The sequence below is a fragment of the Eurytemora carolleeae genome, unplaced genomic scaffold, assembly GCF_000591075.1.
Source record: "Eurytemora carolleeae unplaced genomic scaffold, Eaff_2.0 scaffold923, whole genome shotgun sequence".
In the NCBI taxonomy this organism is placed as follows: domain Eukaryota; kingdom Metazoa; phylum Arthropoda; class Copepoda; order Calanoida; family Temoridae; genus Eurytemora; species Eurytemora carolleeae.
In genome coordinates, this window is record NW_019396808.1 from 58831 (window position 1) to 86032 (window position 27202).

A 27202-nucleotide genomic window follows, 5' to 3' on the forward strand; every position below is an offset into this window, starting at 1 on the left:
CGTTTTTTATACGATTGTTTTTAAAAAAACGTATTGACAATTATGTTAACGATCGTTAACGAAGGGTCGTCGTTAACGATCGTTAACGAAGGGTCGTCGTTAACGATCGTTAACGAAAGGTCGTCGTTAACGATCGTTAACGAAGGGTTGTCGTTAACGATCGTTAACGAAACGACGAACTTTATCAAAACGGTCGTTTTTGGAAAAAAATTACATGCAACTTTATTAAATGTCGTCTTACATGAAGTTTAACAGTTGTGGGGGAGTTAAACTCCTTGATTTTTACTTAAAAACTACTCAATGATAAGTACAGATGCCCTTCAGGTCGGTTTCCTCTCTTCGTTAACGATCGTTAACGAAGGGGTCGTCGGTAACGATCGTTAACGAAGGGTCGTCGTTAACGATCGTTAACGAAACGACGAATTTTATAAAAACGATCATTTTGAAAAACGATTTGTTTTTAAAAACGAGCGTTTTGAAAAACGATCGTTTTAAAAACGACAATTTTTAAAAAACGAACTTTTTAAAAAAACGATCGTTTTTAAAAACGATCGTTTCGTTTTCGATTTTTCGTCGTCGTTTTCATAACGAAACGATCGTTTTTCTGAAAAATGAAAACGTTAACATCCCTATCTATATCACATGACAAACATGTTACATATTTACGCACAGTTAAAGTTTAATGTATGTATTTATAAGATTAGCAAGGATGGATATAACGTAGTAAGCTATCTCCGCACATGTTTACAGCGTAATTTAGGTTAAATGTACGTATTTAAAGGATTACCACGGATAGATATAATCGCAGTTTAACTACCTGTAGTTTCGTCGAAGCACTCGAGTCCGTTTCCTTTCCATCCAGTTTTACATTTGCATGAGGAGATCTCTAAATTTGCGCCAAATTTCCGGTCAAAAGTACACTCAGCCTTACAATTAATAAATATTTGAACATTTTCCAAGAAAAATATTTTTATTAAACATTCCAAATTTGATTATTTTAAACTTGTAAATTACTTTAAAAACTTCATATTTAACTTTAATTAAAAAACTAAGGGATGTATTTATTCTTTAAAAAAAAGACAGTGCTAAACTATATGAACGGGCCAAATAATCAAGAAAAAATGAGAACCGACAGGTGTGCGAATGGAAAAAAGACAAACTTATTATAAGCTAATGAACTATGCCTCATACCATTTTATTTTATTTAAAAATAAATTGTTAAAAGTGAGTCTTTAACTATAACGTTATTTTGTGATTTTAGAGATTTATGCTTTGGTTTCATTTGTTAACCCCATTCATACGGTTGGGGGGGNNCCCCCCCCCCCCCACTAAAAATATCAATACAGAGAGAATGAAAATGTTTAAGCAAAAGCCTAATCAACTACATTTTACAACTGACCTGGGGGTTCCAGCATCTGTTTCCATGTATAGAGTCTAAATTAATGTTTTAATATTTTTATGTTTTTATGTTTTTATGTTTTAATATTCTAATGTTCAAATGTTTAAATGTTTTTTAATGCTTTATTGCTGTATTAGCTCAGTGTTTAAATGCTTCAATGTTTTAATGTTTTAATGTTTTAATGTTTTAATGTTTTAATGTTCAAATGTTTAAATGTTTTTTTAATGTTTTATTGCTTTATTAGCTCAATGTTTTAATGCTTCAATGTTTTTATGTTTTTATATTTTATTGTTTTAATTTTTCAATATTTTATGGTTTTCAGGTTTTAATGTTTTAATGTGTTTAAGTTTTAATATTTTAATGTTTTAATATTTTAAATTTTTATGTTTTAATACTTTAATGTTTTAACGTTTGAATTTTTTAATGTTTTTTGGTTCAAATGTTTTAATGATTTAATGTTTTAATATTTTAATATTTTAATATTTTAATATTTTGATATTTCAATATTTTAATATTTTAATATTTTATATTTGTAAGTATTAATGTTTTAACATTTTAATGTTCAATGTTTAAATTTTTCAATGTTTTAAGGTTTTAAGGTTTTAATGTTTTAAGGTTTTAATGTTTTAATGTTTTAATGTTTTAATTTTTTAATTAGAATAATTAGTAAACCCATTTTTTAAACTTAATAGATTTTTTGTTACTTCTGTTTTGGGCTGCAGAGGGTAGGGTACACTCTACGCAGCATATAGAAAGATAGTTTAGAATAGCCCTTACTTTTAATCAATTAAAAACTTTTGTTTTAATAAATTTTTAAATGTCACCTTGTCCGTAATCTTCATTTCTGCATTGTCCTCCTCCTTCAGGGGTAAAAATTGAAATATTGTAGAGTATGAAATCCCCAAAAGAAAATTATAAAAAATCTGTAAGTTGGAATCAGAGAAGTCCTACTCATCTTTCTATCCTTCAATACACTCGTTATTCATAATGTATTTACATCTAGAAGCAATAATTATAGTTTTAAGGTATAAAATTTTGGATGGATTATCTTGAATTTTCAGGATTTTACTGCAGAACTGGAAACTTTTGAAAGATAAGATTACCTTATTCTCTCATTTGGTCAAAACTTTTGAGAGAAAACATGGGAAATCAAAGAAATTCTAAATCGTATGGGCACGGGCAATACCGGATACCTTTGCTGGTATCTTAATTTTAAAAAATCATTCATTAATTTTAGAACTGTGCTTGTCAGATTTCTCAAATTTTGATTTTGTCAAATATGAAAAACTGTGGCGGACCCGAACAACGAATCAGTTCTCGAGTGCTTCCTAACTTAAAGGGACTAAACCTTAATTTCAAGTGAGCCACCATGCAAAGATGACAATGTCCGATTCACAACGTTGAAGATATTTTTGTTCATTAGGTTTAAAAGTGTTTAGTTTTGATAATTCCCATATGTTTTCATGGACTACAAATGCGGGAACCACCACAATTGAAAAGAATCTGTTTTTAAATTATAGACAATATAATACCTTATATATCTATCTTATATTATCTACTCTGTAATAGATACCTAATTAACATTTGATCAAACAATGCTTTTGGTGGTACCGTTGTGAATCAAGACATCTTTAAATGAAGGGTCGCTTGAAATAACGCATACAGTCCCTTTAATCAAGATCTTATTTAACCCTAATGTAATGTCAGCGGATGTGGACTTTGCCAACAATTCCTCTTTATCAATATATTTCCTCTTAAAGGGCTTGTAAACGTAATTTGAAGTAAACCTCCATTTAAAGAGTCAGAATCACAACCTTAACCCCTTAATTTTGTTTACTATATGAATGATGATGTCGTTTCTTGCTGGCTGAAATTTTTTGATTCTGATAATTTTCCCCATATTGTTTTTGAAGCAAGAAATGTGTATATCACTTTTTCAAAATTGTCTTACATATGTCACTTTTACAGAGCAACCGCTAATAAAAAAACCAGTTTTCAACAAAAATCGGGGATTCAAAATGCATTTTCAATCTAAGGTACCGTTGTTAATCACAAATGCCACTCTATCAAAGGAGGGTCACTTTAGATTACAGTTACATTGCCTTTAAACCGTAAATATTTTGATTTTATACACTGCTCTCTTAGACATTTGTATGAAACATCATCAGCACGCTCAAACATAAAGAATAATCATTTGAAAAAGAATATTTTCTTCTAAAATATCATTTATCTAAGAGGAATAAAGGTCTGTGAAAGCATAAATGTATTCAAGATAAAATATTGTTGAATTCAGAAACATTTCTCTGACAGGTTCTCTGGTAGTTTTTTCAAGGACATTTCCCAGAGAATTCACATTGCATTTCCCAAGGGCATTTCTAAAGGGCATTTCCAAGGGCATGAACCAAGAATATTTCTCAAGAGTATTTCTCAAGAGTATTTCCCAAGGGCATTTCCCAATGGCATTTCCAAGAGCAAATTCCAAGGGAATTTCCCAAGGGCATTTCCCAAGGGCATTTCCCAAGGGAATTTCTCAAGGGCATGCACCAAGAATTTTTCTCAAGGGTATTTCCCAATGACATTTACCAAGACTGCTTTCCAAAGACATTTCCTTTGGGCATTTTCCGAAGGCATTTCCCTAGAGCATTTCCCAAGACCATTTTCCAATGGCATTTCGGAAAACATTATCTAAGGGTATTTTCCAAGGTGAAGCAATTCAAATTATTTTTATCTAATTCCCTTTTTCTTTCTTCTAAACTAAAATGACTTCTCATTATTTGAATATTTTTACCGTAAAAGTAATATCTATGTAAGCATCTAAATTTTTTATCTTCATTAATTATTCTAATTTTTTTCCTGGTGCACACCAAGCACAGTCAGTTCTGCTCTGGTTACCAATACAGGGATGCCCTATACACACTTATTGATTATGTGAGAGTATTGACAGCAATACAGTGATGACCTATACACACTTATTGATTATGTGAGAATATTGACAGCAATACAGTGATAACCAGAAAGTTGTGGAATAGGAAGACGATATTGCAGCAATACTAAAGTTCATTTGATGTTGTAACAAAGCAAGCAGTTTTCTGGTACTCACTGTATAGCTTTTCAATGTTTTTTCCCTTGTTCAAAATAAAATTGAAAAATATTAAGGATTTGTCCGTTTTTTTAAGGCTGGATTTTACAAAGTACTTATATTGCAGTATAAACTATTTACTTTAAAGTACAGAGTGTCCCACGAAACATGACAGTTGGTGAATAGTCTTTAATGTCTTTTAAAGACTTTTTGCAGTTTATTTAGTTTATAAAAACTTTAATCAAATATATTTTACTTAGAAATCAATTTTACTAAAATATGGATGCCATAAAATATTTAATATTATTTTCTTTGGTAACAAACAACTTGACATATTATGGAAGAAGACATTTTAAACTACTAACCAACTGTCATGTTTCGTGGGACATCCTGTACATCCTGTCTGTATTTGAGTATTTTCATATACTTGTATTTTAATGTTAAAAATACACAGCGCAACAAAAATGTATAAAGTAATCGCAAAATGAGTGGTAAAGTTGAGGCTCACTGACTTAAAACCAGGACCTCTAATTTACCGTCATTATTGTGAATTAGTATAAATTGAAAAAAAAGAAGAGAGAAAAAAAACTTAAAATACTATCTTATCCTTAGAACTGATTTTTGTAATCATATCTTTGACAAAAAAATCTATATTAATATCGATTGTATTAGTCTGTTTGTTTGTTTGTATTCAATAAACGTAAAAACAGCTGTAGTCACGCACCTCTGACCCTTTATTAAAAGTAAATTTAACATAGTGTGACCACGTCAACCTTGTTGCAACAGCTAGTCCCATTGAGTTTCTTCATTATTTATTAAATGTCCGGGCCGGGTGATACAGTACTAACTGGGACCGGAAAGGTTGACCTGGCTAGGATATTCAAATGTACTACAGCTGACCGTAAAGTACACGTCGAACTAAAGTAAATTGCACTAGAGGAGCTACGAGGTCACAAAGTCGTATCTGTAATGTTGCATATATTTTTCCTTCTTCTTCTGTAGCAAGGAGAGGCAGAAACTTACATTCCCCCAAGAAAATTTTTATGACTGGTCCGAAATGAAAACTAAGGAACGCCAATTCTTAAAGCTAAAACCATTACTGAACAGATACGGGATTATTTCTCATAAAAAAACTGATAATCACTATGTATTTAATGCACATCATTTTTTTCTTTCAAAGCAACCTAAAAGCTTTCATCTGAAAAGTGTTTACTCCAAAAGAAGATTCTTACTGCGTAATATAATAGTGTTTAACACTGGTTATCTGCAAGAAATTTAAAACGAATTTTCTATAAAAAAAGAAGAAAATCATTACAGTACAAAACCCCCGTGAATACCTGAGAAAATTGATTGTTTTATCTTCAATAGAATTCTTCAATGCACAGTTCTACGAAGCTAATATCGTTTTTTCAAAATTTAAGGTAACAAAAGGAACCAAGCACTAGCCAAAAAACTGATAGGGGTGTATATTTTTAAGAATTACTTCCCCCAGGGGATTTTTTGACGATCTTTGGGGAAAAATGAAAAATTAAACATAAAAATGCAAGTTTTTTTCTGCCAATAAAACCTCAAAAAAATGGTATGTGCAAACATAACTATAACATACACCTAATTTCCTTGTTTAACAACTCGATCACACTATAATCATTTTAGAAAGTGTGTAAACATTATGATCATTACGTAGTACTGTACACTAACCTGTAGTAGAGACTGTGCAGTGTGCACTGGCTCGCTGGTAGTACTGTACACTAACCTGTAGTAGAGAGTGTGTACTGGCTTGCTGGTACCCCTGGACATCCACGTTGCCTTCCCTCCCATTTCTAAACAAAAGAAACTTGACATTTCTCATTAACCTCCAACATGTTGCCCTCATAACTCCATCATCAAGTCTTTCGTTTAATCGTTTAGGCATTAATTTGTTTTTAAATCAGTGTTTAGGACTTTTATTATCTACTTAGAAAATAACCTTATAGCAATAGTTCTGCATAGGAGCCCCACACTGTACAGCATCATCATTACAGCAGGCGCAGTCGGTCCGGGTCATATCAAACCAGCAGGGACAACCTAGACAGGAAGGGATGGGGTGCAGAGTTGCAATGAGCCATGCAGAATCACCTTTAAGCCTCCTAATAAGCAGAAACGTATCCAAGCCCTGCCACCAAGTCTGTGCCATTCTGTGTCCGTACATGCCCCGCATTTTGATCTCCACTTGATGTATTATTTTGCATTAACCTTTTATGGTTTAACCGACAAAAAATTAAAATATATCTCTCCATAGTAGAATCCCCAATAGTTTAAAGAACCATTTAATCCACAAATTTCAAATATATATATATTCATTTAAATGAACATAACTTGTTTACATCTCACACCATTAAATAAGACTGAAATGTGAAATTAAGAACACAAAAATAAAACTCTTAATCTGAATGTAAAACACGCTTTAATATATAGATTGTTTATGTATTATTAAAAACTATTTATTATGTTGAGATTGTTTAAAAAAGTCTTTAGGTGGATTTAAAAGCGAAATATTTTTATTGGAGACCAGAATGGCGGAGGCTTGGAGACATAGCCGAGGCAGACAGACGCGCGAGGTCATTCTTTGTGTATGAGGCTCTGAAGGTCAATAGGCGGGGCTCATGGCAGCCCTGCACACCCTCCTTCAGACAGAGATAAGATAAAAATTATACCTCTTATGGTTTGGATTTTTCTCCACGGAGGTTAAAAAAATGAAAAAAGGTCAAAAATGTCTTTTTTACATTAGCCTTTCAGAGGATTTTGTATGATTAAATACATCATATAGAAAGGAAACGAAGAGGTAAAAAGCCTCAGATGTACACAACAGACCACCCTATTAACAGCTCAATTTGTTTACATATCTAACACTGTACACTTATATATATAGGAATCATAAATCTTGAGGGTGGTTAAATGTAGATAATTGAATATTTGTATATGGATAGTTAGATAGACACTTAAAATGGATTGTAAACACAGCGTTGTATACTGAATTACATTCCAGTTTAGTTCAGACAAAATGACAAAATATTGCTTCGCGAAAAAATACACGAACAATTCGTCTTGTAAAAATGTGAGTTTTAAAAAATTCCAAAACACTTTTAAGGTTGGGAGACTCCACCATATATCCCTCAAGTTATATTTGCACTATTCCATAAAATCCCCCCCTAGAAATACGATCACTCTATATACAGGTGTACAGTGTTATCTACAAAGAGAATAGAATATATATTAGAGTGGAATTTAGAAAATCTCTCGGTTTGAATTATGTCAGTCCCTTTCAGCCTGAAAGGGAGTTCAAAGTGTACAAATCATGTAAATGTTCACAAATTATATACAGTAGAGTACATTAATACAGTATGTTCCCTAGACTACACATTTCAATTTCGAATATTTTAAAGCTTTTCAATAAACTTTATAAAATCAATTGATTTATAGTTATAACGGAAAATCATCGTTTGTAAAGTGAAAGGCATATAGTCTATGTGAAATGATCATTGGTCAATAATGAAACCAGGCTATTTCATAATTTTGTTATCTTTTAATATTAATTTTAGATTTTCTATAAAATGATGTTTCAGAGCCCAAAAGGTTATATAGCGCAAATATGTTAACTACACCTGCAGTATGGAAACAGTTCAACAAAATGGCCGTTTTACACTTTTTTCTAGTAAATTCCACTCTAATATATATTCTATTCTCTTTGGTTATCTATGTAAACATATTGTGATGTACACAAGCGACCACCCTATTAACTAATACATGGGGTGGTTGGTTGTGTACATCCGAGGTAAGCTTTACTCAAGGTTGTAATGCAAGGAAAGTAAATTGCAGTTGCGTATATTGTGCGTACATATGGAAACCAGTTCTCTCTGGGCGGAATTTGTAAACAAGAATAGATGCATCAGTGTTCGTTTAGTATCCAAGCAGGATAAAGCATTTGATTTTGATAATTTTGATGATTCACATAATAGTTTCCTATGACCAGAATATTTCATTGATTTTGATGTAAAAGATGGATCCCATATCAGGGTTCGACATCCGTCTTGTGTTTACATTACCGAACAGAGAGAGTATACACTGCAGTACAAAAGAATGCGTACACCTCTGAAATAACTTTCCTTTCATTACAACATTGGCTTTACCCTTCGTTTCCTTTCTCTTTGTAAAACATTGAAACAATTGTTATTTCTAAATTGTTTTATCAATCATTGATTTTTATTAACCTGTGCTAGCTGAGGTGTATTGACCAAAGAGCTGAGTTTTACCCTCTTCAGTCTCTAAACTTTTTAGAACATCACAGGCTGCCTTCTCCTGCACCAATGAAAATGATATGTTTCAGAGATGAAATATTTTACTAAAATTGTTTTTTTTTGGCCTATCTAAGAAGTTAATTACTCGCCTCAAACTCTAATTTCCAATCCTAAAATCTTTGCAACTTGAAGGTTTAAACTGACATAGATCCAGAAAAAGTTAAATTTTTTTCAAGACTTTGAAGTGTCGCAACCTTTGGATCACCGTGAACCTTTGACTTATTGATCATGACAAAATTTATAGATTGAAATATAAAAAAGACATCAGGTTGCAAAGATAAAAAGATTGGAGAATTGATGAGTGATTTTTTTAATATGAACTAAATTCTAGAGGAGAACGTTGTTGATTGAATTTGAAATGTTTTAAATTTTTTTGTCTTGTTCTCTTTTCTCTCTCTTTTTTTTCCGATTAAAAAAACTAGAACTTGAAAATTCTGGTTTAAATAGTTCATGAGGTGCAAGAGTAAAATACGAAGTGTCTATAGAAAAATCCCTGAAGCTGGTTCATGTAAGACCCTCAATCAAATATTTTTGGATCAAAAAATGTTTATAAAAGGTTTTCTGATTGCACCATAGATCAGTAATAATTTTGTACTCTGATGTAAACTTTAAAATTTAAACGCGAATAAAAGAAATTAAATCTTTGCACTAACTTACATTTTCCAATCCTTATATCTTTGAAATCTAATGGTGTAAACGTTTGATATTTCAAACTTACATTTTTTGATGCAACATAATTCTAGGTTATTCACTTTACAACATGGGTAGAGTAGAGTTTGTGGCAAAAACTCGCTTCCTTCGCTAAAATCAGGCCCAAAAAAAGATAAATGGAACTGAGTTTTTTAATCCTTATATTTGTTTAACTTTATGTCAAAGATCTTTGTTATTTCATATGAATCCTATTGGATTAATATAGTCTAAGTTTGAAATATCAAAGGTTTACACCAACAGGTTGCGAAGATAGGAATAAGAATATTGGAGTTTGTTGCCAGGACTCACTAACTTTGTTCAAAAATAAGGTTCTGGTATAAACTACGTTTTTTCAAAGACACACTTTTAATAAAGCGTTTTACCACCTCGGTTTTACCTAGGAATCAGACAGAATAATGGATTACCAAAAACGTTAATAATTTCCATTAAGGTTATAATAATGAAACCTTAATTTTAGTCTCTATATATAATTCTTGGAATTTGGAAGTTTAACAAATCTTTATGCACATAACCCCCTTATCCCCCCTCTCTCTTATATATCTATATAAATATATATTTTGCTTGTCTGTTTGTATGTCTGTTAAAATCCAAAAACCGTCAAAAGGACTAAACCGATTTGGCCCACATTTTCTGTAGTAATAGATATAACCCAAGGGAAGGTTTATGGCTTAATTGTCGAAGTGGAAAAAGTGGAAAAATGTTTCTTTTATATTTATTTTATGGGTTGAAATAAGATCATAAGAGGGGGGGGGATTATGTTAAGTCATCTCATAAAACTATTTTCTTTGTAACAACATCAAATACACTTATTATTGATTCAATGTCGTCTTCCTATTCCTCAGTTTTCTGGTTCTCACTGTATGTTTCACAAGAAGGAGCAAAAAAACTAATTTTTGATTAAACTTTTCAAAATTTATCATTAGTTTTTTTATCGATAAATAGAACAAATAAAAAGATAAAAAGTTTTTCTGTTTTTAAATTAGAAAATAAACAATTTCTCCTAGGCTGAACTGCTGAGCTATTATTTCGATTTCTTTTCATTATCTCTTTCAGAAGCAAGAACAAAGTTAAAGAAAATGAAAGAAAGAAAGAAAATTCATTTGAATGTTTTTAATTAGGATTTTTCATCTTAATTATTTTGATTAAAATCAATTGACAGGGTTCTCAGTACAACAAAGGTAGGGGGCCTTTTCTTAATTATTTAGTATTTGTTTTTTAATGATATCTTCGAAGGACGTCAAAATAAAAATAAAAACTTTTTTTTTTCTTTGAACTTAAAAGACTGAAACATAAATATAGTATAAGAGAACTGATCTTTAGCCACATTCATTATCTTTCTACCCTTATATCTATACAATCTTATGTCTAAGACCTTTTATATTTTAGAGTCCTTTTATTTTCTCACCTTTTTAACTCCAAATAACTATACTTTAAATATTTTAGACGTCTAAAAAATCTAGTAAATCCCAACTTTAAGCTAGGCTTAAGCGCCATTTCTATCGACCAATAGTTGACTAAAATTTGACGTACAATTCTTCTTTATCCAATAGAACCATGAAACCATTTCTATCGACCAATAACATAACAAAATTTGATGTAAAATCCTTTTTTATCCAATGAAAAATGTATAGCGAGGCTAGATGTTATTTTTGTATAGTATTATATATATATGTGTTGACGGAAAACAGCAACACGCTAGACAAATCAGGATAATAGGCCGGTTAGGATTCTGGTGGGGGATGTTTATTATCCCCAGACAATTCTTTCCCGATAGGCCGCACAAATACACACACAACAGAGTAACCCCGTCTCAGAAATTCGATAACAAAATCTTTATTTCCTAAAAAATAACATAAATTATAGGTCATGTTTAATTGTACAATGTTATAATGAATGTTAATAGTAGAAAAAATCTTACGAATTATTTAAGGATGGTCGGGGGTGACTTATTGTTGATCAGTATTGAAATACGTTTTTTTAACTTCTGAAAAATTACAGTTGAATATTTAACGAAATTCACTTATGCTTCTTATGAAAATATTTTGCTTAACTTTAATGATTTCACAACAACGAAAATATTTTAAGCTCCGTCGGAGGAGGACAAAGGGAATTGCGGGCTGAAAATTTGGTTTGGCTGTCTCCGACAGGAGATTCAAGTTGAAGACGACATTTTATAGAGGTTTTAAATTAATGGTTAACAATATGTTATGCGCAAAACTTTGTGATTTAGTATAAATACCATGTATGAATAATGTATTACTACTATACTCTAAGTTATTGTGAATAAATCATCTGACAGATAACAAGTAAGTTATTTTACTTTTGTCTTTGTTTCTGATTATTTGAGTGTTGAATAAAAGAATGTGAAGTTATTGAAAATCAAAAATTTAAAAACTATTCCAAGAGATATTAACTTAAAACAATTTAACTTAGTTAAATTCCGTGGATTTAACTACGTAGCTAATCTTGAATAGTTTGAGTATATATTTATAAAAGGATAAAATACTTTGAGATTTTAACTTAAAAATTCAGATTTAAATCACTCTAAAATTCAGAAATTATTTGATTATAAAATTATATTTAAAGTGTCTTCGACACAGTTTCAGAATCTGCTACTTTCCTACTTTAAGCTAAAATAATCTTTTCTGCCATTTTTTGATCTGGCTTTGATGTTTTTTTTTAAGACTAAAAATAAAATAAATCAAAGAAACAGTTACCTTTTTCCCACATTTGGCCCAATTGTTCTTATTAAGCACATTGTGAGTTTTGGGACATGATCCAAGCTGACAATACGACATCTGTCTCCCCATCAGGGTCCAGTCCCCTCCAGATAGACAAGGACATAGTTCCGTATCCACAGGTTGTGTTCCTTCTAGTTCCTTACATGCTACTTCTATATCTCCATGACAATATTTAGCATTTCCATCATTGTCTTCACACCAGGGGGCCCTGCAGTAGTAGTGTTTAAAGGGACTGTACACCAGGGGGCCCTGCAGTAGTAGTGTTTAAAGGGACTGTACACCAGGGGGCCCTGCAGTAGTGGTGCTTAAAGGGACTGTACACCAGGGGGCCCTACAGTAGGGGTGTTTAAAGGGACTGTATACCAGGGGGTCCTGCAGTAGTGGCGTTTAAAGGGAATGTACACCAGGGGGCCCTGCAGTAGTGGTGTTTAAAGGGACTGTACACCAGGGGGCCCTGGATTAGTGGTTTTTAAAGGAACTGTACACCAGGGGGCCCTGCAGTTGTAGTGTTTAAAGGGACTGTACACCAGGGGGCCCTGCAGAAGTGGTGTTTAAAGGGACTGATTGATTTTAAGTAATCATCCATGGAACGGTACCTTTGAAACCTTTATTTGATCAATAATGTGGAAACAATTGCAGTTTTGCTAGGTTTAAAGTTTTAAATTTGAAAATTCCTGTTTTCCTGCAGGGTGTCTCAAAAAAAGTGAAACTGTGGGAAAAAAACTAGATTTTGTCATTGTCTGGGTCTATGCAAAATTTTAGTTCCTGCTTTATTTATCTTGACACTTACATCTTGTGCTGTTTTCGTGCATTTTTGGGAAAAATAATTTCATGCATTTCACTCTTTTGAACTTCATTTTTGAGTGAATTTTAGAGAATGAAAAATATGTAAGTTTTGTATCCTAATGGTTTAGGTCAATTTTGAATTGCACAGGGTGTCTCAAAAAAAAGAGTAGAAAGCTGTTGAAAAACAGGAACATTATCTGACAACAAGAAATAAATTGTCTGAAGATAATTCAAGAAAACGTTATTCTTACTAAAGTAAAGGTAAAAGAGTTTATAAATTAGAGTATAAAAAAGTTGAAAATTTCATTCAATTTGATAACAGAATTTTAATTTTAAACCTTGAGATAAAGGTGTAAAATGTCCACTGTTTTATATATTTCTCTACCCTCACATGATGGAGGGGGGGGGGGGGTGTTATCCCTTCTCCATGTGGTTTTTTTTAAATAACTTTTAAAAGGCCGACATCAGAAATGTTTTTAATTAATTAAACTACATGGCTAAAACTTATATATTTAAAAATCCCTTAAAAATGGATATAATAGCATGTGTCACTTGTCAAAATTAAGAATATGTATTTTTAAACATTTTTCCGACGTACTTTTTGAACTTTTTTAAAATCCTCCCTTGCACCCTAACCATTAAAGATAAATGTATCACACTCCCCTATTTCAATTCTAAGAGAAAACTCACGAGGGAGGGGGTGAAAGCGTTACCCCCAAATCTATTTTAGGCAAAAATAGGGATAGGGTTAACGATAGCAAATTTTACAATTAGAGATTGTATTAAGCATAATTTTATGTGACCCTGCATATAAAAATTACAATTCTCGATTAAAAACCCTTTAAAGCTTTGTCTGATCAAGTATGTGAACTAGATATATCAACGCTTAAATATATAATTCCAATCTTTTGTAGAATTTGCTAGTTTTAATTCTTTCCTATAGCACCCCTTTCTTGTTGAAGGGGGGGGGGGAATAAATCCGTAACCCTGTTAGAATGAAGGTAATCTCAAAGAAGAAAATAATGGCAGTTTCTTTAAAGTTAAATTAGATTACAAGCAGTTAAAACTAAATCCCATATCAACATAAATTGCACTTTAGAGTGCTTTAGAGTGGATAAATTGCATTCACATTTTTAGATCTTCACATAATATTTTTGAAGTCCCTTAGTTAAAAGCGTCACATGACGATTCATAGAGGTGCCCTTTTTCATCAATGATTGGAAAATATCGTCGGATTTCTTCCTTAAAAAGTTGCTATTTTGACTCTACTGGACAAATTAGCATGTCACTTTAATAGAGAACCGCAACAAGGGGATTTAACGGTTTGGGCCTTATCCAAGAGAGCTGTGCCTTTCGATCACAATTTGACATGTTGAGAACAATTTTTTCGTCTTTTCTTTTTTATACTTTTTGTTGGCATATGCGTGTTAAACAAAAAATTATGAAATGATAACTACTTAAAGAGACTGTAAAGGAAAAATGAAAGGGGGTAAAGGCTGAAAGCTATTCACTTTAGCTCTTGATCGCAACCCATGAAAGTTATATTTGATGACCAATGAGAGTGCAGTATACTGGTCATGTGTCTCTGTCTGTATCACGTAACCAGTATACTGCACTACCATTGGTGGGAGTTCTGATGACGTCATACATACTTATAAATAATATTATCAATTATATCTATTAGAAATAAAAATAAAAATCATAAATAAAAGTTGGAGAAAACCTAAGTTACAATTAGGCAAAGAGAATAGAATATATATTAGAGGGGAATTTAGAGAATCTCTCGGTATAAATATTTTCAGTCCCTTTCAGCCTGAAAGGGAGTTCAAAGTGTACAATGTTCACAAATTATATGCAGTAGAGTACAATAATACAGTATGTTCCCTAGACTATCCATTTCAATTTTGAATTTTTTAAAGCTGTTAAATAAACTTTATAATGAATTATGTGAATAAAAAACATCACTTGATTTAAAGTTATAACGGAAAATCATCGTTTGTAAAGTAAAAGGCATAGAGTCTATGTGAAATGATCATTGGTCAATTATGAAACCAGCCTATTTCATAATTTGGTTTTCTTTTAATATTAATTTTAGATTTTCTATAGAATGATATTCCAGGGCCCAAAAGTTTATATAGAATAAATATGTGAAGTACACCTGCAGTATGGAAACAGTACAACAAAATGGCCGTTTTACACTTTTTTCTAGTAAATTCCCCTCAAATATATATATTTTATTCTCTTTGCAATTAGGTTTCTTTGGGATATCTGCGTTTTCAGATTGGTTGCGTATTTGCTGAATACCTAACCTACCATTTCTATACTAAATTATATATGTGAATTTTCGTATAAATTTGACACTGTTTTTTTTATCAATTTCTCGAGACAGGAACATCAGATATAACTTTCATGGGTCGCAAACAAGAGCAAAAGTAAATATCTTTCAGCTTATACCCCCTTTCACTTTTCCTTTACAGTCCCTTTAAGCCTAATGATTTTTGAATTATGGACCAACACATGATTGAATATAAATAGGAGAAACCAAATGCATCTCGCCCTGGTTAGTCTGGGGTGGCAATTAAAACTGAACAAATAAGGTAAACATCATATTTGCAAAGACAAATATTTAAATTGTACTGCTGTGATTTGGGCATACAACTTTTCTCAAGTGTGGGGTCACTTGAAATTACTTCAGACTATTTTAAGACGTTACACCATACGAATCATCCCCTCCCAGTGGGATTATTAATAATGTGGAGCATGTAGCGTAAAGCTATACCTGTTACTATTGGTCGGATTTGAACAGTAGCTCTGCGGTATCCCCTTGTAGGACCACTGTCCTCCATCAAGACAGGGGCAGGTAGGTTTAGGTTTAGATTCTCTCTCTGCATCACAAGCAGCTAGGATATCCTCAGTACAGTAGGTTGTGTTGGCTCCGAGCTCTGATACTAGTTCAGGTTTAACCGGGCACCAGGGGTCACAACTACTATCAGTTTTACAGTAGTTGTACAGTTTACCACGATGACTGAAATAAAAAATAATGATCAGAACAAAATTGAGGTTGAAGTTTTTGTATCTTAAAACAATTCAGAAGCTCTACTATCGGGTGGTCTTTAAAAGTATCTGTATGTTTTGAAGACCGCTGGATTGAGGCGACACAATTGGCTCGGCCATGATCAGAAAACAGCTTATGACCTAAGGTTCAGCTAAATAAAGCAGCACCACATCATTTCAAGTTTTACATTGTGCAAAGATCTCGAGTTCCCATCTGAACAGAAGTTTTGCAAGGTTCACATTTAAGAAATAAAAAAGATAATAAGAAATTAAAATGCAATGAACAAATACAGGGAATGCTAAATATTTTTTCAACGAAGGATGATGGTTTTTTTTAACAATTTATTATTTGAATTTTTAATCTTTTAAATTTGATACAGTTGATACAGACAAATTCGGATTTGATTTTTCTTTTTGTCATTGTTTCTCTCCTTCCTTTTTTCTTTGCCTTCTGTTGACTGACCCTGATTCTGATAATTTTGAAAAAAAATTTTATTTCTCGAAACCAGTTTTTATTGGGACACTCTGCTCCATTTTATTAGTTTTCAGTTTTGTTTGTTGCCTAACTCAAGAATGCCTGACTTGTGATTGAAGGTGAATACAGTGCTGACTAAGATTTAACTCATACTTAAGATATATTTTCTGAAATGGAGGTAAAATGGAGGGGGGGGGACGTCTCCCGCCCTTTCTCCCTATGATTTCTCCATTTCCCAACAGGAAAATTGATAATTGATGGTGTAAAGCTTATCATCAGAGTTCCTACCATTTTTCATGTGCAATGTTATTTTTTCTTCTTGTTTCTTGTTTGTAGGTTTCTGCAATTATATTCTGAGTTTCATGTCAAAATCCTGGTTACACCTAGTAGTCTTAAACATGGAGCACACAACATTTGTCCACAAAGAATTCAATTCCAAATACTGTTTGAGACAAAAAGATAGGGTTGAGGTGTAGGAGTTGGAAGTTTGAATAGGTCAGGAAGTATTGGTATCGAGGGACCAGCATAGAAAATCCCTACTTTCCTCCGATTTTACAGTGTTTCCCACTCTACAAAATTTAAGGTTTTTCCCCATTGGAGTTGCACCTAGGGATGTTAACGTTTTAATTTTTTTTTGAAAAACGATCGTTTTTTTCGTTTTCCTATCGTTTTTTGTTTCGTTTTCCGATCGTTTTAAAAGCTATCGTTTTCTTTAAAAGTTTTTAAAACGATTGTTTTTAAAATAATTGGAAAACGAAACAAAAAAAGATAGGGAAACGAAAAAAACGATCGTTTAATGATCGTTTTCAAAAACGATTAACAACCCTAGTTGCACCGCATTAAAAAATTGGGAGCTGTTGGCATTGTTGCTTCAGGATGTGGCATTTTCGACAGTCTTTATAGTCGACTGAGTATCACATTCACAACCAGTAGAGTAAAAACCGACATCTTAGTGCATGGTTCCCCACCTCTCAAGATTCTTCTTTCTAGGTTTCTATTTTTCTTGATTCTGGCGAGCTATTTTCTTTCTTTGTTTTAGAGGTGTTGTGACGCCATGGTTAATTTGCGCAGCGCTTCCTGTCTAAATATAGGACAGGCTACTTAGAGCAGAGCACTGTTTTCTATTTCCTAACCTTCCCAGTGATAACTGACAACTGAAAGGATGATGTTTATTTTTGTCAACCTTTATTAAAAGTTTTAAAACATGAACCAAACAAAAATATCGATTAATAACAACACCAAAAATATCTTGCAATGAAATTTTCAAATTATTTTCATTATACCATTTCATAATCAAAACTTCTGCGGTCTTAAAGCTGGCTTAGAATCAGTAAGTAATTAAGTGAGTAATTATTTATTTATGAAATATAACAAAAAATACAAAAAATTGTTTCAGGAGAAAATATTAAAAAAACCTCCAAAAATAGAGGTTGCGGGTATATTTCCCCTTGATTCTAAAAAGATATAAAAAATTGAAATCAAAGGAAAAGGAATGGAAAGGAAAAGTAAAGTTACATATTTATTCTTTACATTATATTTTGTATAAACTGGTGAAGGATTTTTAGTATTTTTCAACGATGAACTAACAAGAAAAATCAAACGTCTTATTAAATATTTATAAAAATAATAAGAAATAAAATTATTTTGTTGATTTTAGATTTTGTGTGTGTTGGTATTGGGTTGAGTTGTTCAGCTATTGAGTGATAAATGGATTCAATTCTTTCTCTAATATGAAAGCACAACCAACCATCTTGCCACAAACTTTTATTCTCTAATCCTTATATATTTACAATTCATGATGTTGTAGACCTTTCATATTTTAAATCAGGAATTTTGCTTGATTCGTCAGCCTTTAGTCTGTAAACTATTGGATTGTAAAAGATAGGGCTGGGCGTCGATTTTATGGAATGATCATTTTTTTCACGTGTACGAACAGAATTATCAAGACAGATGCCATTGTTCCGAAAAAAAGAAGAAATACACAGAATGTGTTCGTAAGTATATTGGAGCAATTTATAAAAGAACGAACGTGGAAAGAACAGTAATTGGTTGAAAAGAATGGTCTGGAAATGGTCTAAATTATCTAGATTTCATTCCATTATAATAAATATTTAAACATTCTTTTTGTATCCTTGTGCAAAAAATTAAAGTAAAGGAGTTAGAAGGTTAACAAAGTCCCATCAGTTGCATGAATTTGACCTTCTTCCTGTGTTTAGTTTAAAGTGTCGTTTACGTAATATTTAAAAGTTTCCGAACTAAATACCTCCATTGCTGCTCGCAAGGGCAGACGGCTCCCTGGGCTATTTCAGCCTCTTTAGCTTCTTTTAAAGTTTGGCAAGCTAGAAGCTCTTCTCCTTCACAGAACACAAACTTTCCTAAAAAATACGTTTATTACATTACTAGGCTAGGATGCTTCACACTCATCTGCTAATTCAACTTTAATGGTTGCTCAATCTTTCAGCATTTTCTCGTCGATGAGACAGTATTAAAATTTTTTTGCGGAATTACAATTTTTTCATAAAAATCAAAAAATTTTGGAGACAACTTTTAAAATTCCATAAACCTTCTCTGGGGTCATTGAGGTCACACACAAAATTTGGGCCTGATCAGTTCAGCTGTTTTGACGTTTATTAAATGCAAAAGGACAGAGAAACGGGTAAACAAGTAAAGTATATATATATAAAAGAAGATAGAAGAAAGAAGAAGGAAAGGATATAAATGAGTTTTAGTGGATTCTTATTACTTGAAGGTATATTGTGATTTTCCTGAATATTCCCTTTATTATTAGAAGAAGGAAGGGAAGGATACACACTGTTAATATACATCAGCAACATTTTTTTAATTTGTTTCTTAATTTAATTTTTTTAATATAATATTCAAAAATTATGTTTATTTGAAAACTAAAAATATTTTTTCCTTTTATTAAGTTTTTTGTAGAAGATATGTTTTTTCAACAAATGAAATTTGAAAAATTACAAAAATATTGTAAAAATATATTCCTTCATTGTTGAACAAAATTTAATTATTTTGACATTGATTTGTAACTTGTTTAATAATAAAAAATTATATTCTGATGTGAAATGAAATAAAGAAAGTTTGTTAATCTCAAGCTAAAAATTAAAAAAAAATTGTTATCAGAAAACTCAAAATGTTAGGATAGTTCATTTAGTTTTAGTTTTAGGCCTCTAGCAGAGTTTCTGTGAACCAGCCAGGTCGTTAGATGTGCATTTGTTTCCGGCCACGGAAAAACGTTAATTTAATTCAAAATCATCATTCATCAATTATGTAAATGCAGTTTGTGGTTTCTCTAGAAGACAATTTCCGGGCCAAGCACTAGTGAACTAGTGAAAGTTTTAATATTTTTAGATTAGTGATTGTTGGAAAAAGAAAGGGAAGAAGCATTGAAAGAAACAAAGAAGAAGAATACCCAGCCCTGAAGGTGTAGACAGTCAGCTGTCTGTTCTAAATCAGCCACTGATTGTTTACCCCTTAAGGAGAATTAAAATTATCGCAAATTCTGAAACTGAAAGTGTCTACTCTTGTTATTGAAGAGAAAGGTAACCTTGAGATATTTATAGCAAACTCCATCATGCCACGTTACAACAAAAAAGGGGGGGGCGGACAGGAGAATGTCTAAATGCTATTTTGCACTGTTTACGTACTTATTCAATAAATATTATTTAATTACCAATTTGTTTTTTTTCTGTTTGTGTTTTTAACTTATTAATTTTTTAACTTATTTAATTAACTTAATATGTGTTTAATTAATTTGAAAGTTTTGGCAAATTATTATAAGTAACGGAATAATTATTCCAGAAATTCTGAATATAAGTTTCCGCATTTGACCACCAGGTGGTGTCTATGCCATTAAAGAGGTGGCGCGTGCTATGTATACACAAATTCTTACATTTTTTATCCACTTTTTTTTAATAATAATGACTTGCAATAGTAACAGTTTTAAAAACAGTGTTCTGCATTCAGTTTTTCTTATAAAAATAATATAAAAATGTGGATTTTTTTTTATTTTCGCCGTTTTCAAAATATTTACAATTTAGGGATAATTTATTAAAAAAAACCTCTGTAGTTCGCTTTTCCAAAAATTCTTATTTTTTATTACGTTTTAATATTTACAGTATATATTGTGATATTCCTTTAGTACTTGAAGAAAGAAGGGAAGGATATTGTGATATTCCTGTATGTTCCCTTTATTACTAGAAGAAGGACGGGAAGGATATATTATAATATTCCTGTATATTCCTTTTATTACTTGAAGAAGGATTGGAAGGATATATAAGATAAGATAAGATAAAGTTTATTGCTAAAATAAATGTATCTGTATACAGATAGAGTTTACAATATATATTGTGATATTCCTTTATTACTTGAAGAAGGAAGGGAAGGATATATTGTGATATTCCTTTATTACTTGAAGAAGGAAGGGAAGGATATATTGAGATTTTCCTGTATATTCCTTTTATTACTAGAAGAAGGAAGGGAAGGATATATTGTGATTTTCCTGAATATTCCTTTTATTACTAGAAGAAGGGAAGGAAGGATATATTGTGATATTCCTGAATATTCCTTTTATTACTAGAAGAAGGCAGGGAAGGATATATATTGTGATATTCCTATATATTCCTTTTATTACTTGAAGAAGGTTTATGATAGAGGTTTATTCACAAGTACCAAGCTAGCTGGAATGAACAAAGTCGTCTTTAAATTGTCATTTTTTGTAGAACTCACTTTAAACATAATAAGTTCCTATTTTTTGTCGTTTAACCCAGTTCCTTTTTACTTTACTTCGCAGTATATAATATATATATATATAGAATAGATACACCTCATTAAAAGTATTTATTATATTCGGAGTAAATAAGTATATGTTATGTTATTTTTTACACCTTTACAAACAGTTTTTATTTACGATTAAGGAAATACTTAAAATTAAATTAAAAATTTTAAAAAATCGGATTTTTTACAAACATTTTGGAATTTAAAAAAAAACTTTAATTTCATTATTCCTGTTTTTTTAAAACCTGATGATGCAAACCCTAACTAATTGACCTTTGCCATTAAATGAAATTTTCAAATCCCAATATCTTTGTAACCCAATGTCATATTTCAAACTATGAGTTCTGTTAGATTAAAAGAGTTAGTGTGAAATTTCAACACTATTTTAACACTATCAGGTTGAATAAAATATAGGGGATTTGAAAATATTTCAGTTTGTGACAAAGACTCGATGCAGTTATGTTTAGAGAAATTGTTCACAATTGAAATAGAAGATGGGCGCAATAAACCTAGTTTATATGTATGTCAGTCATAGCCGATCAAACGGCTGGACCAAATTGGTTGAAAGTTTTTTTAGGAAACCCATATGTGTATCCCGGAGATAACATTCTATTTTTTTAAAGATGAATATTTTTTAAAACTTTTAAAACTTTTTTAAAAAATTCACGGACAACCCCAGCCTGTTCAACTAGTGTAATAAAAAAATAATATGTTTTTTGTTTGTTTTACCTCCATCATAGATGGCATCGTTAGTTGGACACCAGTTCGTTCTAAACGCACCATTAGGGTTAGCACAGTAGAGATAGCTTACACCCTAAATAGGAGAACAGAGTTGAGATTTTAAAAGCTTTAATCCGAGTAAAAACCGGCTTTAGCGTCAATTTGAGTCCAAGAAAAGCTCAAGTCAAGACTCAAGATTAGGGTAGACTTGAGGTTAGTAAAAACTTATCGACTTGGGTTCACAACTCAAGTCTCCGATGGCTGAAGATGGTAAATTTCGTAAATTCTATCATAATTTTATCTTCAAAATCTTCGGAATTATCTTTGGATCCCTGATGGGTTCTTTTTTTGGTAGTTATTTATCTATTTAATAAAGATCTTCGCTCATTTATAATATATGTATGCCAGCTATAGCTGGCCAAACGAATCAACCAAATTGACTGAAATCTTTTGAGGAAACCCATGGTAACCCGTTGGTAACATTTTTGTTTTTCAAAAATAAAATTTTTTTCTTCAAAATTTGATTTTTTTTATTCCATGGGCAACGCCGGGCACTTCAGCTAGTTATACAAATATAAGAATAAATTTAATTAGAACCCCAAATTAAAACTTTGAAAAGTTTAAGATGGTCATTAAAACCTTTTTAAAATTAATTTTCTTGTTTACCTTAAACTGCCATTCACCTCCCTCTAAACAGGGACATGTAGCTTCTGTTTTTATACCGAGTAGTAGACAAACAGACAATATAATCCTAGAAACAGATAATATAATCCTAGAAACAGACAATATAATCCTAGAAACAGACAATATAATCCTAGAGGAAGAAAACATAAACATAGAAATAGACAATATAATCCTAGAAACAGACAATATAATACTAACAACAGACGAAACAATCTTAGAAACAGACAATATAAACCTAGAAACAGGCAGTAGAAACCTAGAAACAGATAATGCAGTTCTAGAAACAGATAATATAATTCTTGAAATAGACATTATAATTCTAGAAACTGACAATATTATCATAGAAACAGACAATATAATCCTAGAAGTAGAAAACTTAATCCTAGAAACATATGATATTGTCCTAGAAATATACAATATAAACCTAGAAACAGATAATGTAATTCTAGAAACAGACAATATAAACCTAAAACTAGGCAATATAATCCTAGAAACAGACAATATAATCCTAGAAACAGATAATATAAACCTAGAAACAGACAAAGTAATCATAGAAACAGACAATATAATTCTAGAAGTAGAAAATTTAATCCTAGAAACAGATAATTTAATCCTAGAAACAGATAATTTAATCCTAGAAACAGATAGTTTAATCCTAGAAACAGATATTTTAATCCTAGAAACAGATAATTTAATCCTAGAAACAGATAATTTAATCCTAGAAACAGATAATTTAATCCTAGAAACAGACAATATGATTTTGAATTGTAAAAAAGTTTAAAGTTAAAGTTTTGTGAAAATCTAACTTTCCTCAAACTCCCTATATCCATAAAATCAAACCCATTTCTGCCTTTCACAAAGTTTAATGATTCAGAAAATCGAAACTTGAAATATTCACAAGATAAATATGCAGGACACAGGACATAGGACATATTTAGAATATTGGACAGAGGATATATAGGACAAATATAGAATACAGGACACAGGACAAAGGACATATGTAGAATATTGGACATAGGATATATAGGACATATATAGAATACAGGACACAGGACATAGGACATATATAGAATATTGAACATAGGATATAGGACATATATTGAATACAGGACACAGGACATAGGGCATATTTAGAATATTGGACATAGGATATATAGGACATATATTGATTACAGGACACAGGACATATTTAAATATTGGACGTAGGATATATAGGACATATATTGAATACAGGACACAGGACAAAGGACATATGTAGAATATTGGACATAGAATATATAGGACATATAAAGAATACAGGACACAGGACATAGGATATATATAGAATATTGGACAGAGGATATATAGGACATATTTTAAATACAGGACACAAGACGTAGGAAATATTTAGAATATTGGACAGAGAATATATAGGACATATATTGATTACAGGACACAGGACGCAGGACATATTTAAATATTGGACGTAGGATTTATAGGACATATATTGAATACAGGACACAGGACATATTTAGAATATTGTACATAGGACATATACGACATACATTGAATACAGGACACAGGACACAGGAAATATTTCGAATATTGGACATAGGATGTATAGGACATATATTAAATACAGGACACAGGAAATAGGAAATATATAGAATATTGGACAGAGAATATATAGGACATATATTAAATACAAGACACAAGACATAGGAAACATTTATATACAGGACACAGGACACAGGACATATGAAATGTATATACAGGACACAGGACATAGGAAATATATATACAGGACACAGGACATAGGAAATATTTGAAATATTGGACATTGGAAATATATGGAATACAGAGCCAGGATATAGGACGCTCAAATATCAAATACAGGGCTCAAAGTAAAGGACATATTTGAAATAAAAGGACATAGTATATTACAGGGCATATGTGGAAAAAGGACACAGGATATAGGACATAAAGGGACACAGGACACGAGATATAGGACACATAAGAAATACAGGATACAGGACAAATATGAAAAAAGGACACAGTATATAGGACAAATATGAAATATAGGACTCAGTATTTATGAAATATATGGAAAACAGGACACAGAATATGGGATACTAAATACGATTAAGGATACAAATGATAGAATAGAGATCACAGGACACAGCACATAAGATACGGGATACAGCTTAAAGATATCGAACAGTAACAAAAGAAATACACAGTTTAAAGGGAATGTTAGCATTATTTGGCCAAGTTTTCCTTCTGTAGAAATTCACATTGGGCAATTCAATTTTGTAGTGAAACCACACACAAAGTAATCAAGTTTCCAGATTATATATATATATTGATCTAATTCATACTTGATCAGACAAAGCTTTTAAGTAAATTGGGCATTGCCATCTTTGCACGGAGGGTCACTTGAAATTACTCTTACAGTCCCTTTAAGTGTAAAGAAAAGAAACCATGTGAATCTATGAGGATGTTGATTGAACCCGTTTTATTTGACAGTTTGCAATCAGGAGTTTTATTGTTTTGATTAAAACTTTTACAATCTACGTAAATCAACCTCTTTTTTACTTAACTGCTTACAATGTATTCTCACTATAATTTAACACTTTTCATAAATCAAAGTATTCAATGTCTTGATTACTACAAAGCTGACTTGATTTCTTTGAAATAGAAAAATAAATTCAAAATATTGATATTTGTAAAATGTAATAAATCTTTTTGAAATTATTGTGAACTTTATCATTCTTACTCACTTCATTGTGAATTTCATTATGAACGTGCTATAAAGTAATCATCTTGCTATAAAGTTAAATTAGGTGTACATTATAGCACGTGTGCTTTAAAGTTTTGATTGGTTCCCGGGTTTTCTCAACAAATGTAGGATATTTCCAAAATGGTTTTTTTCAATTGAAATGAAAATAAAATTGAATTACATTTTTACTTCTGCGTTGTTTCAAAGCTTATTTGATCTAGAAATGCCATTGAAATTTAACAATACTATTTTGACACGACGTGATAGAAAGTTTTTGGACTTAAATTTTCTCTATATCTCGAAGGTTCTCGCCTTTTTAGAGTATATTTTGTTCGACGCTAAAGCTCGGGACAAAATTAAATCTGAAAGAGAACATTTCTGTCCAAAAGATTTATAACACTGCCAACCAAAATAACAGTATTATAAATAGTTATTTTAATATAATATAATAAATTATTATAATAGAAGAGGGAAGGGGAGGGGGCCATATAAACTTACCCAAGTTTTTCCATGATATTTGACTTCTCCCCTGAACATGCAGTTGAAAAGTGAGGCTTGTACAAGGATACGAGGGGACTAGGAAGGATTAAAGAAGGATCAGTTTAATAAAAACATCTGTATCACTTCCATATAATTTATTACTAATTGCTGGGCAGAAACACACGATATATCCGGCTTAACTTAATACCTCATTATTTTATGAAATTCATGCAATATTCATTTTTATTGTTAAATAATTACATTTAAACATTTGATACAAAAATACCTTTGGTACCCAGTTTTATCTGGAAAATTGAATTTCCTTTCCGATCAAAATTTGATTCCTGAAATTGCCCCGGGTTTATAGCCCATGTTAACTCAAAACCTTCAATAATATCTTTTTTTATTAGAATAAGGGTGAAACTATTTCATTGTAAATGTCGAATCCTTTTAGCACCAGCAAAAATGATACAGTAGCAATTTGAAGGAAGTAACATTTGTTAAAGAAACAGCATGAAACTCATTCAGTAATAACGGAATTTAAAAACATAGATCTTTAGGGAGGTCGATTTTTGTAATAATAAAAGTGTTTATATGAGAGTATCAAAAGATCCATCTCAAATCACTAAATAACGTTTTTCGATTGTAAAAGACTGAAAAAATTTCTTTGACCAAAACTGTTTTTGTTTATAATTTAAATTCATTTTAAAGTTATTTTTAAGATTTAAAATTTCTGAATTCGTGGTTTCAAGAATAATATTTGATACCAATCTTGTTTATTTATCTTAAGTTTGAAAAATCTGTAAACATCTTTTTAATTTTGTGTTTAAGAAAACTTAAAGACTGCAGTGGTGCAAGATGTATTAGAGCATTTTTATCAAAATATAGAAAGAGAAAATTGTTCACTGCTTGCAAAAAAAAACAAGTTAATAGCTAGCAATCGAGGAAGGCAATTAAATATTACCTTTTATAGATATACTAGGCTTTCAAGCCGCGCCCATCTTCTATTTCAATTGTGAACATGTTCTCTGTGTATACAATTTAAAAACAAAAACAAAAATTTTTTTTGTGGATTTAGAAAATTTTCAAAAATTGAATTTTTTTTGGAGAAATTTTTGAAAATTCGATCATTCGTAAACATTCCCTGGGGTCCCGCGAGGTCCTACACACAATTTGGGCCAGATCGGTTT

At 31.3% G+C, this 27202-nt stretch overlaps 1 protein-coding gene across 1 annotated transcript; it reads right to left on the reverse strand.

Moving 5' to 3' along the window:
* Window positions 1–1363: 1363 nt before the first annotated feature.
* Window positions 1364–26126, reverse strand: LOC111708905 (uncharacterized). Its single transcript, XM_023482410.1, has 12 exons — window positions 26031–26126; window positions 22757–22841; window positions 22100–22184; window positions 18843–18954; window positions 15830–16075; window positions 12241–12472; window positions 8726–8813; window positions 6445–6542; window positions 6232–6298; window positions 4253–4306; window positions 2224–2259; window positions 1364–1434 (listed from the first exon to the last, which is right to left on the reverse strand). Exons 1-12 carry the CDS (start codon window positions 26042–26044, stop codon window positions 1382–1384), a joined length of 1170 nt encoding a protein of 389 aa, XP_023338178.1. The 5' UTR covers window positions 26045–26126; the 3' UTR covers window positions 1364–1381.
* Between the last annotated feature and the right edge of the window lie 1076 nt (window positions 26127–27202).